The following is a 14,513-nucleotide window of genomic DNA, read 5'->3' as shown; positions in this document are numbered from 1 at the left end:
ATCATTGTAATCAGGCTGTAACAGCAGATTTAAGCCACACAATTATACCTTATTTTTCATCATGCTATATCATACTGTTTCCCGTTGCTTTCTTATAGAATTCAGTTGGCTTACATGAAGCTGAAGCTGTTGAACCACAAATCTACTTATTGCTGTGGACCTAAAAAGTACCATTACTCAATAACTGATAAAGGAAATTTTATAATGACAAAGAAACTGTATTTAATGGTAATCGGTTGCATCATGGCCATTAGCAAATTGTAGGATTCTCGTAGGGTACAGATTTGATCATTGGCAAATTATCAAAGATGTTTTATCAATATTAATAAAGTTATGAATATGGTTATTAATAACTTTATCAAATCGACAAACAATCAAAACGGGGCACCACCCTGCTAGTCAGGGACCAATAATCAAACTGTGGAACAGTCTCATTTCTGTGGTAATCCTTTAAAAAGGAAATAATGGAAGGGGTGAATCCAAGCACGGACCTGATCGACCAGCGATTATTACAACAAGTACACAAATAATCACAAGCAACTGCTAATTAAGTATAATAAGATTTATTAACGTCACAATTATCAGTAGCTAAACAATAATCCTTCAATAATAAACGTATATATCTTTTACCATATCAAAACCAAAACAAAGCCAAAACAAGCAGCATGTGTCATGGACACGTGTGTGTGTGTGTGTGTGTGTGTGTGTGTGTGTGTGTGTGTGTGTGTGTGTGTGTGTGTGTGTGTGTGTGTGTGTGTGTGTGTGTGTGTGTTTTTGTGAGCGGGCGAGGAGGGGCGGTGTCAAAATGTAGGCCTAACACATAAACCAAACTGGCTACTCCGGTAGCTGCACAAAACTATTTAGCCTCAAGAGGGCGGTAGTGGTGCGCGTAACGGGGAGGGCGCTGGAGAAGCCGAGGTTGCTAGGCAACGCCCACGCGTAACCTAGTTGCTAGGTCATGTGTTAGCTCTGTACAAGGTGATGCCGACTCCACGTGTGAAGCTAGCCTACCGCGTTAGCTCGGGAGATACGCGGCTAGCCTGTGTTCTTTTTTGTTGTGTGTGTGTGTGTGTGTGTGTGTGTGTGTGTGTGTGTGTGTGTGTGTGTATGTTAGTAAGAGGAGAAAGAGAAGAAGAGTAAAGAAAAGAAGCACTTTGATCTTTAGATATTGATAACGGCCAGCTCAGTGGCTTAACAGCTGATTCATCGCGATTATCTCGCGGACAGTAACTGAAAATCCTGAAAGGAGTTAGTAGCAAATGGCAATTACGGTTTTAACCCAGCTACTTTAACACGACATAAATCAACGAGTATAATGATCAATTTATACATTCACAGAACAGATTAATAATCACATATGGACCATGTACATGATTAAATCAGATCACATTAATGGCAACAAGTGGTAGCGAACCCTTTGTTCATGAGTAACAAACCAAAACGCACTAATTCTAATATCTGCCCAGAACTGTGTAAGCCTCTTACTGTACATGCGTTGTTTGTCAGTTAAGTCTCTCGCCAGAGCTTAACGATCCGTTTCGTCCAAAGCAGAGGGGACGAACGTAATCCAGGTCGACCAAACAAGAAACAGAACGTCGTCCTTTTCTTGAATCCAGGCTGATTAAGCCCGCTGCAGATGAAGGAATACTTCGGCCAGTATTTCCTCGGATCCCCTTTGTATATCAGGCCGATATAAACTTTGTACCAGCGAGGTGATGCTGGCTAGCTAGCTAGTCCGGACTAGTGTGCCTCCTTTCAGCAACCGGGGTTACCGTGAAAAGCGAAGAAAACACAGTGCCGACAGCTTTTATCCTACCTCCGCCTCCTAGTGGCGGGGTGGTGCATTCAAAGACCCGACAGCCAATGGGAGAGCGCAACCTTCTCACAGGTGTGAAGCAGTTCCTTGTCTCACCACCAGTCTGCCGTGCCCTCCACGTGTTGAATGGAGAATCTCCATCTTAGGGACTCTGCTTCCAAGTAGCAGCCTGTAGGAGTTTGGTGAAACTGGCTTTGGGGTTCACATGTAGGCCAAGATCCTTTGTCTCTGCAGTCAGCTCAATCTGAGCCAAATCACTGTTTAACCAGCTTCTTGGTCCCCAACAAAATTCTGTGACTTGAATTGAAGCATCCCTAGTTCAGAGATCTAACGTTTAAAAATTTGGGGAAAAGTTTGAAAAAAACATGTCCTAAACTATATAGTATCAGTATCGGTACCATCGGTATCGGTAAACCCAGGAATTCTATCAGCGATAGTATTGGAAAATTCAAAAAACAATACCAAACGTTACTAACTTTCAGTCTTCACTCTCCCTTGCCTTTCTCTTTCACCAGTCATCTTTTACTGACTTAACTTGCCATTCAGTTGGTCTCTCATGTGTTTTTTTTGTTTTTTAAAGATAATTTTTTGGGCTTTTCTGCCTTTAATCGATAGGACAGCTAGGTGAGAAAGGGGAGAGAGAGGGGAAGACATGCAGGAAATTGTCACAGGTCGGACTCAAACCCTGGACCTCTGCGTCAAGGCATAAGCCTAAGTATATGTGCGCCTGCTCTACCCACTGATCAACCCGGCCACATCTCATATGTTTTTTTATGGAATTACCTAACGCTCCTGTTTCAATCCTCTGTCATGCAACATCAATCCTAAGCCCCTAACAAGGTGGCTGACCCTACCAGTCATGAGAGGAGAGTGCATCACAAAGCCCTTGCTGTGTTTCTGGCACACAGCCAGTCAATTAGCTATGAACTTTTGTACTTAACCCGTGGAGTCTGCATCCCTGCCTGCTCATTTCTGTCACTGATTACAGTGCAGTCAGCTTTTTTCTCTTGTGTTTCTTTGTTGTCTATTTTTAGGTAACAATGGAATATAAGACCATGGTCTCATTGTTATATATTGACAATGTTAAATTTTCATTTGTATGGCTTTCTTTCTCTACTGGGTTGAATCAACAATATTTCCAATATGTACATCCATTTTAAAATATGATTTGCAATGTATTATTGAAAATAAGAATATACAGTTTTACTGTATTACCCATACCTTCTATTTGAAAAGGTGTTGCTGCTTGTATGTACACGTTTGAACATTCAGATAGGGGGGTTCTGGTTTGAGCTTCAGGGACACCGAGTGACGACAGTCCACTGTCACCTGATGCTCCGTCACAGCTCGTCGCTGCCACTGACAGTGTGTGGCCGACTCAGTCAGATAGGCAGACATATGCTTGTGTTACAGGTTGTGTGTTTGTCAGAGGGTGCAAGTGAAGTAGAGATCTGTGAAGCCTTGTTGTATTGATCTGTGTGCATTTTATCTGGCTGTACATGTAGTGGTGTTCAGATGTTCAGTGCGAGTGACTGTGACTTTGACAGCTTCCCTGTCCACCCAGGAGCTGTTGTCACATGCTGGCTGCTTCTGTCAGAGCTGAGCAGAAGCCGTAACTCCACAGAGATTCACGACTCGTGTGTTTGAGCTGCTGATGGTTTAGCTCTTGTAACTGCATTTTCTCTGCAGAGCAGACTGCCCCCTGCTGACAGCTAGGAACAGTTAAGAGATGTATCAGTTGGAGTGATTTAGATGTTATCTTGTTAGTGATAAAGTGACTGAAAATGATACTACACTACACGATAACAAATGACAGTAATCTCATTTGAAAAATCATAAATATGCATTCTCAGTTGATCCTGTTCCACCTACAGCTCCTATTATTTTTTTAAATCCTATCTACAAACACAAGTGTATGCTTAATTCTTAGAAATGAATTTACATTTATCTGCTCTACTAATTCTCACTGTTGACTCAAATTGCAGTTACTGTTAATTTGACATGTATTTCTCATGATACAAGGTTTGCACCGTTGTTTCCAGATCGTTTTTTTGTGGTACTCTGCTCCCCCCTGGTGGTAGAAATTTATGGAGCTAAATCAGGGCCAAATGTTTTGTTAATTTGAAAAAAATATATATAGTTGAAAAACTAAATCTTGAAATTAAAAATTTAAGTTTTGGTCTAAAACTTGAAAAAATATTCAAACTAAAAATAAGTGTACACATTTTTCTTACAGTTTGAATAAAATTTAGATTAAATTCTGGAATTATTTTAAAATAAATTATTTTCATTTCTCACTTTTATAATTGTTTTCAGCTCCACATTTCATGTTTTCAGATTCAAAACTTATTTTTTTACAGCTTCAAATCTTTTTTTTCAGTTTCAGATCAGTTTTTTTCAGTTTCAGACTTTTGGCCCCGATTTTGTGTAGGGGGCGTGGCTTCAACTCAGAGGGGCTTGGAATTATGAGTGACAGCCTAACAAAGAAGGGAGAAGACTCCTCTGTCATGTCATGTTGCCTTCAGGAAATGGTGTTAATGCGAGAACTATGACTGAATGCTTTCTATCCACCATATACATGTGATTTTCACTTAACAAACTGATGCCAGTGACAAAGTTCCATTTAAAAAAAACTGTTTTGGACAACATGTGGTACCAATTGCAATAAACTGTGCCAGATTGTGCAGTTCAGCAGTAGGGTTGGGCATCGTTTGGATATTAACGATTCTGATTCCAATTCCGATTCTTCCTTTCGATTCCGGTTCTTATCTATTCTCGTTTCCGATTCTTTGAGGGGTGGAGTTGAAATGGGTCAAATGCTTATTTCACAAATAAGAGGAAACTTTTATTTTTATTCAAAGGTGGGTTGCAGTTTAACAGGGCTTTTTCAATGTAAAATATGGCCACACTAGAGCACCGCTTACTGTGCTCCATGGCTGCAACACAACAAGCGCCTGGCCGCTACGGAAACCCAAACTTGTGCATGTTAAATTTGGAACCCATGATCAGATTTGAAACCAAATCCTCCAAACGATTCCAATAAAGAAACGATTCCGATGGAATCGTAATTTTTGAAACGATTCCAAGTAGGAATCGGTTCTCGATGCCCAACCCTAATCAGCAGGAACAATGACTTCCCCCACTTCCACGTACGACTTTGAATGTACGCAACACAGTATTCACTCGGCAGTCAGCATTGGCGTCCGCTGGTCGCATAAGCCTATGCGGGACCTAGCATAAATAAACATGTAATTGCCTTCTCCACAAAAAAAAGAACAATAAAGTTAGGATTTTGGTTGTGAACTGTCTTGTGTTTGTAAACAAATACATCAATTTGGGAGGGAAATGAATGAAGAACACATTGCATATTGCACACACATTTCTGTGATTATATTAAGTACGTAGCCTAGAGCAACATTGTCTCCTCAGCCAAATAGGTGAGATAGGCAGTGCAGAAGGCGCTATAAACGCTCTTTTATAAACTCTCTACTCGCTATAAATTTAGGCTACTTGCAATAAACTCGCTATAAACTAGGCTACTCGCTATGAACTTTCTACTGGCTATAATATTCACTATAATAAGCTCTCTATTCACTAACTCTCCTGACTCTGTTGACTCTCCTACTGCAACAATCCACAGAGGCGCGCCCCGTGTCGCGCTGCTCGCGCAGCTTTTGAATTAAACTTCAAAGCAGTCACGTGGGTGTGTGTGTGTGAAACGAAGCTTCGGACGTCACTGGTGACGTGATTATCCCAAAATGAATCAAGCTCCGATACAAAGCTTAATTCCAAATTGGTTCATGTTTTCGATACATGCCTCGAAGCAGGGGGTTCACGGGTAACATCACTAGTTGAGACCATAGTAAAATTAGTGGACCGAGCATCCGGTTCGGCGAAGTGCTGCAAATGCAGAAGTGCCTTAAACCTGCATTCTATCTGAATTCCAGCAGGGGGCGACACCTGTGGTTGCAAAAGGAGTTTGGTTTCTGTAGAAGTCTATGAGAAAGTGACTCACTTCTCACTTGATTTATTACCTCAGTAAACATTTTCATAATGACTTTATGGTCTCAATCGCTAGTCTTCTGCAACACAGAATGATGTTAATTTTTACAATTATGGTCTCGTTGATTTTAAAAACGACGATAAAGCAGGGGGTGTTTTAGGGCGTGGCTATGATATGAAAGTGTGTAACGTAACGTGGCTCCTCCTTCACTCTATCCTCTTGTCTAAAATCGTCACATCCGCAACTAGGATGGCTGCGCTCGTAACGACAAACTCAACGACTCATAGCAGATCTCCACAAACCAATGGGTGATGTCACACATGCTCTGTCCAGTCATTTTACAGTCTATGGTTGAGACAGGGCTTGGGGCTGGCAGAATTACGTTGGTTTCATTCAATTTCAATAAATAAAATTGGACTTTTTTGAGTAAAAAATAGCCCTGATAACAAGTGACTTAGTCATTTTGTAAATACTTATTTAACCAAATAGTTTTACAGTTTATGTACTGTATGTTTGTTGTATCCCACTGTTCACTTTTTTACCAATCAGCAGTTAGTTTGACATGCAAGTCAAATGTCGTTTAGCTTCATGAAGCAAATTTCTTCATTCTTTTAAGGTGTTCTGTTTTTTACTCATATTACTAATGCTTGATGTATATATTGGGAGAATTGGAAAGTTGGTGTGTTTTACATGCTCTCCTGGTATAAAACTTACCCCTCACACCGTAAGTAAATACTACATTTGGATGACAGCTCATGATTAGAGAAGCTCCCTACAATTTTGAAAAATTTCAGTTTATTTGGTAGCCTGTTACATCAGTATTTTGTGTGATTAAATGACACACACACACACACACACACACACACACACACACACACACACACAAAACCCACACACAAAAACACACCTCACCAACAATCTCAGGGATCACCCAAGACCACTGACAAAAATATGGGTTGTGGTACAATTTCACCTACTGGCAGTGTGCATGAAGAAGCAGGCAGTATGGAAGATACAAACTACAGCATTACCTGCAGTGGGAGCAACTTTATTGTTAAAACTAATGTTTCAGTTTAAATCTGGACTTCTGATGGATGATGAAAAGTGAACGGACATGATCAATGTCATCTTACTTTTCATATTTACTGTACACTGATTGCCTTACTCACTTATCCGTCATAAAGCTTCACCTGATGTAGATTGGCATTGTACAGACAACATGATTATGTAACTTTGCTGCAAGTCTACACTATCACTAAAAAGATTCTTGTGGATGTCATTACTGACTCTTGATTGTTAACTGAGAGAAAAGATACGTTTGCTCTACCTCTGCACTTTGCTCCTCCCTCTCCTGCATCTCTCCATCTCAAACTCTCTCTTTTTCCTGAACAAGTCACACCCATGCTGAGCCCTCTCCTCTCTTCACCCATCTCACACACCCCTCCCTCCTTCCTACTGAGATAGCTTTATCAGGCTTGTCACTCTATCTTTTCTTTCTCTACATCGGTCTTGACACAAGTCTGTGTGTGTGTGTGTGTCTGTGTGTGTGTGTTTGTGTGGTTGTGGTTAAGAAGTTAACCTCACCAAAATGAGTTTACCTGTGAACTCAGATTATCTATCTTTGGAGAGGATAGCCCGCTACCGCCACGCCTGTTCCAACGGCTCACCCTTTGCTACAAACAAGCCCATCGACATCAAACCCCGTGGCAGGAGAGGGTATGATTGCTTACTGGGACTAAAACTGTTTGTGGGAGGAAGTGGGACAGCATGTCGATGATGTGACCTTAGCCTAAACTTTGTCTTGTACTGAGGCATTGTTTTTATGTGGAACTCTTTCATAGTATCTGCATTCTTTAAATGCATCTGATATTCATTGGTGTTGCTTAATGGCAGATTCTGTTTGTGTTGTTTTTTCTATAATTATTATCCAACCATTGTTTGCATATGAAAAGTTGAGATAGAGTGAATAAGAAAGTAACAAGTAGAAGACAACTTGGTGAAGTTGAACATCAGCCGAGCTAAAAATCTCTTTCTCATTGCTCCATGAGTGTAAACTGTGACTATGTAATGTGTTAGTGTGCAGATTTTTGTGTTTGTATCTCTTATCAGAACATTAGCTGATGAATAGCTCCACCTGGACAACACAGAACTGGAACAGTGTTCACAACCGAGCGTTGTGTAAATGGTGGTTGCTTGGTGGCTGGTTGTGTTGTTAGAGCTCTGTCGAAGCTGTAGTTCTGCTCTTTACTCTGCTGAACCTATAGTGTCGACCTGAAGTGTGTATAATTGTGTGTATGTGCATGTTTGTGTCTCTCTGTGTTCCATGCGGAGTAGCTATTTTGATTTTACAAAACATGTTTAAGAGCCAGGTAAATGATAAATAAGCAGGTTTCATCCAGTCATCATCTAAAGCATCAAGGTGATGAAGAGGACAAGTCCATTCACTAACCACAGCAGAGCGTAAGCTAATCATCAGAGCACTCTCTGTCCATTAAAGCTCACACAGAAGATGTTTAGACCTTGTTAGACCCATTTTTATACTGCATTTCTCTGACTAATACGTACTCAGCGAACCCTGACAAAACCTAAGATGTGCTATCATCTGGTGTGTGTGTGTGTGTGTGTGTGTGTGTGTGTCTGTGTGTGTGTGTGTGTAACATGAAATTCAATTGTGTATGTGTGTTTGTGCCTCTATAGTATTTGAATATGGAGTACGCGGTAATGGCTGGTGGCGTTTGTAGACATATAGATATGGATGGAGCCTTGTCAATACTGTGGACCAGCCATCTGTGCTCACTGCCTGCTCCTTACTGAAGTGCTATTTATATCAGCATTTACTGAGTGTGTTTATCTGCACCATATACTGAACCTGGTTCATGGGAGAGGTCTTTTTCTTTTAAACAAAATCAATTATTTCTGTTGGTCACTCAATCTATGCAACTGGTTTTTATAACACTTATACCAATTTTACCACTAGGTGGCAGTGGTTCTCTGATGTGCACAGAATTGCATAGAACAGGATTAAGACAGAATAATCATAAGTGGTGCTTATTAGATAATGCAGGTGGGGTTTAATAAGTCACCAATAACATAATATATTTAGCCTACAATAATGTAATAGCAGTAACCTTCTATTGCTTGATTGCATCCTCTATTTTGCCTAAAACTGAAATATTTATTAATTCACTCACTTCATTCATTCAGTTTTATTGGGTTCTTACTGTAAATGTTGTTTTGTTTTCTTACAAAAATTTCAACGGACCTGAAAAGACAAAAAGAAAATTCATTAGAAATAATTACATTAGCAATGAAGCACCTGTAAACACTAAAAGAAGAGGAAATTAGTTTTGATCCAGGGCAATTGGGAGGATTATTCTCCACTATTGGTCCATAACGCTTGTATTAACCAGGTTTATTCTTGCAAATACTTGCGTCTATCGACTGTAATCTGTTTTGGAATGTCCATGTGAATTCTGTAAGCACTAGGGTCCAACAGAGACTTTACTTCTTGCTCAGGGTGTTTGGGGTTGGACAGAGGGTAATGATGTTATTTTGACTGGTCCCCACAGCATTGAAATTGATAGGGAGCATCCCTCCCCTCAAAATGCTCTTTCAGAAGATTATAGTTAAATAGGCTTAGACAAATTATGGCGGACCCCTTCCATGTCCTGTATTCAGAATACAAACTGATCCCATCAGCTAGATACTATAGGGTTCCTATTAAATACAGGAGAAGATGCTTGAATAGGTAAAAACTCTTTCATCCCTTTATCAGTGGATCTCCTAAACTCAGGACATACTGTAAGGAGGGTGTGAAATGAGGATGTGTGTTGCATGTATTTGAATGCACTTATGTCTGCACTTGTCTGTGGCCTGGGGCAGCCTTTATCTCCAAGACAAAGTTCCCTAGGGACAAATGCAGTAATCTTGAAGATGATAATGTACTGTTTAGTATATTTAAATGCTTACAAAATTACGTTATTGGGAATATATATGGGAGGCAATTTTTTTCTACTGTGGTGAGAAATGTATAAACAAGATCACTACATATTTGGCTGGTTGTTATTGGTTTTATTTATTTTTTAATAAAACACATCACCTCTAACAGAAAAAAACAAATAACTTGTTAATAAGAATATATGCATTGTCTTTTAAGATTCAAAGATTAAGACATACTTTATTGATGGTGGTGTATTGATGAGGTATTGATTTTTTTCTGGCATACAGGGATCTACATAGTGTTGAAAGTAGTACAAGTTAAATTGATTTCATGCGGATTTTACAATTTGATTATGACTTGTAGGAAAAATAACATTCTTACCTCCTGCAATTCAACCCCTGTTAAGCAGGACCAGGTTCATTATTTTTGTCTGTGTCTTACACCTCTGCTTCCTGGGGATGGCAGTAGTGTAGTCTAAAAGTAAATACTCATTGTGTGTGAGTGTGTGTCTCTGTGAATGGATGCATGCACCAGTGGGCTACGTTGTTTTTCACAAGAGACAGTAGAGAGAGGAAAACAAGAAGCGATAGTGTGCCAAACTGTAGGTATATCAGTTTCTTACGGATTAAGACCCAGCTTGCTGATTGCAAGCTGGGTCACAGATCTGTCTTTAAAGTAAAATAATAATAATATATGTCCAGTTTCTTAAATATGGAACTCAGCATGGTGACATGGGATGAATAATGTTTGCATAAGTCTTGTCATCATGTTGTCTGTTGTGTTTTCATTTGGGATTCATGTGGTTTTAAGGCAGGGGAGGAAAGAGTTTTCTTAAGGAAACTGTTCTCTTTTGTTGTTCTTTCCCTGACCGCATGGAATGTGCAGACCGTGGTAATCGGATTAGTTTCACCACTTTGACTCAGCTATAAACTCCATCATTCTTCCATACACTGAAAGCATTAGATGTGCCTATTCAACTCCTGTAACTCACTTCAAGTGGTCCACACATATTTGTATTAAGTATTTTATTTTTATATCAATGTAAATCATACAGTATAAACTATCAACCTTGTCAGCATGAAATCAGCTGCACTGTCCAAGAGATGTCAGTCAGGAGTGAAAAGCTTCAGAAGTGTCTTTCGTTAATTAGTGTTCATTCCTTTTCCGGCATGAAATTTGAAACTGATAGGACACATGGGGATATGGAAGGACGCCATCCTTTAAATCAATACATGGTTACACAGCAATCTGATTTCTCATGCACTTTTAGATCAGTAGTGCAGGGCCTAGTTACTGTGCACATAAAAGCATTCATTTAATGTTAATTTGTTGCGTTATTTGCTCGGACCCTCTGAGGTGTCTGTGTGTACAGTATGGCTAGTGGCCATGTTTTGTCCATGTGTCGTTTTGTTTCTGCACGTGAGCTCATCTGCATGTGCGTATACAAAAAAAATAGGATACGTCCTTTGTGTCGCTCTTTCCCCAGGTCTGCCTCCTTTCTTCCATGACATAAAAGCACATCTACAGTACTGTACATAATAATTTTCTAAAGCATCAGTGGCCATAAAGTGGATGACCTCAGTATTATCGATCAATCAGTTGCATGACATGTAAATATTCTCAGTGCTTACAAGTTGAGTGTCAGGCTTCAGTCATCACTGGTGCTTTCAAAGCTGCATCAGAAAGAACTGCTTCAAAATCCATAAATATTCCTAGATTAAGAATATGAAGATGCAAGATAATGCTTAAAAGTGAAACAATCCTTACATATGCTATGTGTCTGCTTATGCATGTGAATCTCTTCATATTGTATACTAGGCTGAAATTGCACATGCATACTTTGTTGACTTTTATATCCCATCATATTTGTTTGTTTTGTGTGTTTTACATTATTGTATATGTCTAATTTCCATTGTGATCCTCCAATATACTATAAGCTACACACATGAAATGCATAGAGTGCATACAAAAGTGGAGTAGCTTGCTTGGCTTCACTCGTTCATGTGTGATTGACATCCCAGACAGTTGATACACCTGTCTGCCTGGTGGAGTGCTAATGTTAGCTCCTTTGACCACAACTCTAACAGCAGACAATGCCATCTGAGCTCCACACTCAAAACAATTTTATAGATAGTAACACATTGATGATTCTATTTTATAGCCAGCAGGGCACTGCGGATGTAGTTTTTATGTGAAAATGAGCACAATAAGATAAAAATAACCTACTCTGTTTTGGAAATGATAAGAAATAAAAGAAAGCCATTCTGTTAAGGTGGAATATAATAATACGTCTTTGAATAGAGTGCTGAAATAGGTTCAGTTGGTGCTTGGGAAAATTGTAAATCGCTTGCTACGATTAAAAGTAAAATTTATTTTGTCCTCAATTCCTTTCACCTATTTTCACTCCCACACATTATTCTCAATTTTAATAATGCTAACGTTATTAACACAAAAAAAGCATGAGGTTTTCAGTAAATCCTTGTTTTATTGCTTCTTTTATTGCAATAATGAAAGTCAACCAACTCTATCTTTGTACGCTCTCTCCAGGTCATTGACATGCTTTAGCTGTTGGTTTTAGGTAAGTGTGGCAGCCAAATGACTGACCCAAGTCCCGCCCTTCAAGGAATTACTACTACCAAAACAACCACTCCCACTCCAGACATACCCAAGCTGCAGCTTAGGGAAGCAGAGAGACAGCACAGGAGAGTCTAGTAACTCAGACAGGGACACAGTCGTGAAAGAGAGAGAGAGACAGAGGTAAGGAGGGAGGGGGAAGACCGTGTTAGGAAGAGGAGATCTTATTTCCACCAGTCAGGAAAAAAAACAACCTCAGGGACTTAGAGAGAAGCAAATTGAGAAAGTGGAACAGACTGTGTGTGCCTGGATGGATGAGAAAAGAGGAATATCACACGCTGGCAAGAAAGAAAAGTGCAAGTGAGTGACAGAGCGAGAGCCGGGTAGAGAACCACCTACTGTCAAAACGCTCAGAGCTCGGTGAAAAGCAGCAGCAGCAGCGGTGTGGAATAATCTTGGACGGAGGGTTGGATCTGACTGTACTCGGGTTTGCTCTCAAGCAGCTTGGCAGACCTGACCACTCCACCAAACTAACAATGAGGGAAGGAAGCTCCCACTGGATCACTTCAGACCAGTGAGGACTGTGGTCAGGCACTGCAGAGGGCTGGTCAGAGGACTCCAGGTGGCCCAGAGGGTGGGTGTGTGTGTGTGTGTGTGTGTGTGTGTGTGTGTGTGTGTGTGTGTGTGTGTGTGTGTGTGTGTGTGTGTGTGTGTGTGTGTGTGTGTGTGTGTGTGTGTGTGTGTGTGTGTGTGTGTGTGTGTGTGTGTGTGTGTGTGTGTGTGTGTGTGTGTGTGTGTGTGTGTGTGTGTGTGTGTGTTTGCAGATGTAATGTGGAAGGAAAAGCCAGACCATGAGTATCATTCTTAAACCACGGTCGCGCTCCACCAGCTCATTGAAGAACACAGAGGGAATATGGTAAATAGATGGAGAACTTTAATATTTCCATGTTAATCCTGTGTTTTTTTTGCTCTATTGTTCTTCATCCGCCTGTTTGTCGCTCTCCGAAATACTTCCTCTGCCTCACCGGCTTCTTCCCAGAAGTCCTTCCTTTACTTTGTTTGTACCTGCTTGCCATCACTCTTCTTGACCTTAAAACGTCTCTGCCTCTTCCATGGTTTGCTGTGGAAACCCTCTGTACCCTGTAGATATGTCAGTTACAGGGTTTTTGTGTGCATGGCATTACAAGTTCTGTGATCGGTTTTAGATTTGGTCTGTCCTTAACTCTAGTTTATTTTGTGCTTTATGAGACGGAGTTAATAACGACATGACACTTGCTGTAGTTGTCATGACCCTGGTGTCTTAACCTCAGTGTGCTTTCATTAGAACTCACTGTCTATTCCTCCAGTGAAATTGTGTAAAACAGCAAAGGAATCATTCATTGAAGAATGTGTTGTGTTGCTCCATACATTGTCCTGTCTGCAAATGGCTCCAGATGAATGCAGGATGCAGAGATCATGCCAGGGGCATAAATTGCCCTGCCCTCCCCCTCATGTCTCCTTCCCCTCCTGTCTCAACTTGTCCTTGCTTGTCAGCACTCTGCCCTGTAGCACAGTTTTTTCATTGTTGTACTCTGAGGCAGAGCTGTAAATGGATCAGAACAACCCTGGTCAAATGCACAGCGTTTGTGGGAGGTTCACAGTACTCACACTTTGTCAGTTTATTAATATGCTCTATAACCTCTCCAGCAGGAAATGACGCTTGTGTGAAATGAAGACATATTAATTAGGTCTCTGAGGGTAGTAGTTCACTGAGCGGTGCAGATTACAGACAATACGTGATGTGGTTTGAGGGTGTGTAGTGTAGCTACACTCATATTAGTGTTGGAGCTGAATGTAGCATATTAAAAGCTAATAATCTCGCAGTATTAGGTTTGTATGAGCCATCTTCTTGAATGACAAAAGTAGTACTCAGCTGGACAAAGCATACCGCCTGTTCCATCTGTCCTTCCCTCTTCTCTTCTGTTATTTACTGTTGTATCAAGGCTTCTTTCACTAATTCTCATCATCGCTTGGTATTTCACAATTGTTATCACTGAGTTTACAAGATTTACAGTAGATTTGTGACTATAAGTATCACTTTAAACCTGAGTTGTAGGTGATAATTCTAGTGATAAGCTGTTTGTGGTAGGGTGGGTGTGCTTGTGCAATGTATGCGTGTGTAATGCAGAAAGTCGGCTAAT

At 40.4% G+C, this 14,513-nt stretch overlaps 1 protein-coding gene across 6 annotated transcripts in view; it reads left to right on the top strand.

The window, feature by feature from the left end:
* pde4d (phosphodiesterase 4D, cAMP-specific) overlaps positions 1 to 14,513 on the top strand; it is a 221,847-nt gene that overhangs the window by 166,830 nt on the left and 40,504 nt on the right. Inside the window, exon 1 of one of the 6 annotated variants that reach the window (XM_039802620.1) lies at positions 6,372 to 7,535. The exons of 4 other annotated variants lie outside the window; for them this stretch is intronic. In XM_039802620.1, coding sequence (XP_039658554.1) covers positions 7,408 to 7,535 — 128 coding nt within the window. In that variant the 5' untranslated portion in view covers positions 6,372 to 7,407. Of the gene's footprint in view, positions 1 to 6,371; positions 7,536 to 13,094; positions 13,250 to 14,513 lie in introns of those variants that run through there. One more of the 6 variants, XM_039802618.1, reaches the window with a different exon arrangement.

The sequence above is a fragment of the Perca fluviatilis genome, chromosome 6 (assembly GCF_010015445.1).
Source record: "Perca fluviatilis chromosome 6, GENO_Pfluv_1.0, whole genome shotgun sequence".
NCBI classification, from domain to species: Eukaryota; Metazoa; Chordata; class Actinopteri; order Perciformes; family Percidae; genus Perca; species Perca fluviatilis.
Note: the sequence above shows the minus strand (reverse complement) of the source record. Positions and strands in the feature narration are given on the sequence as shown.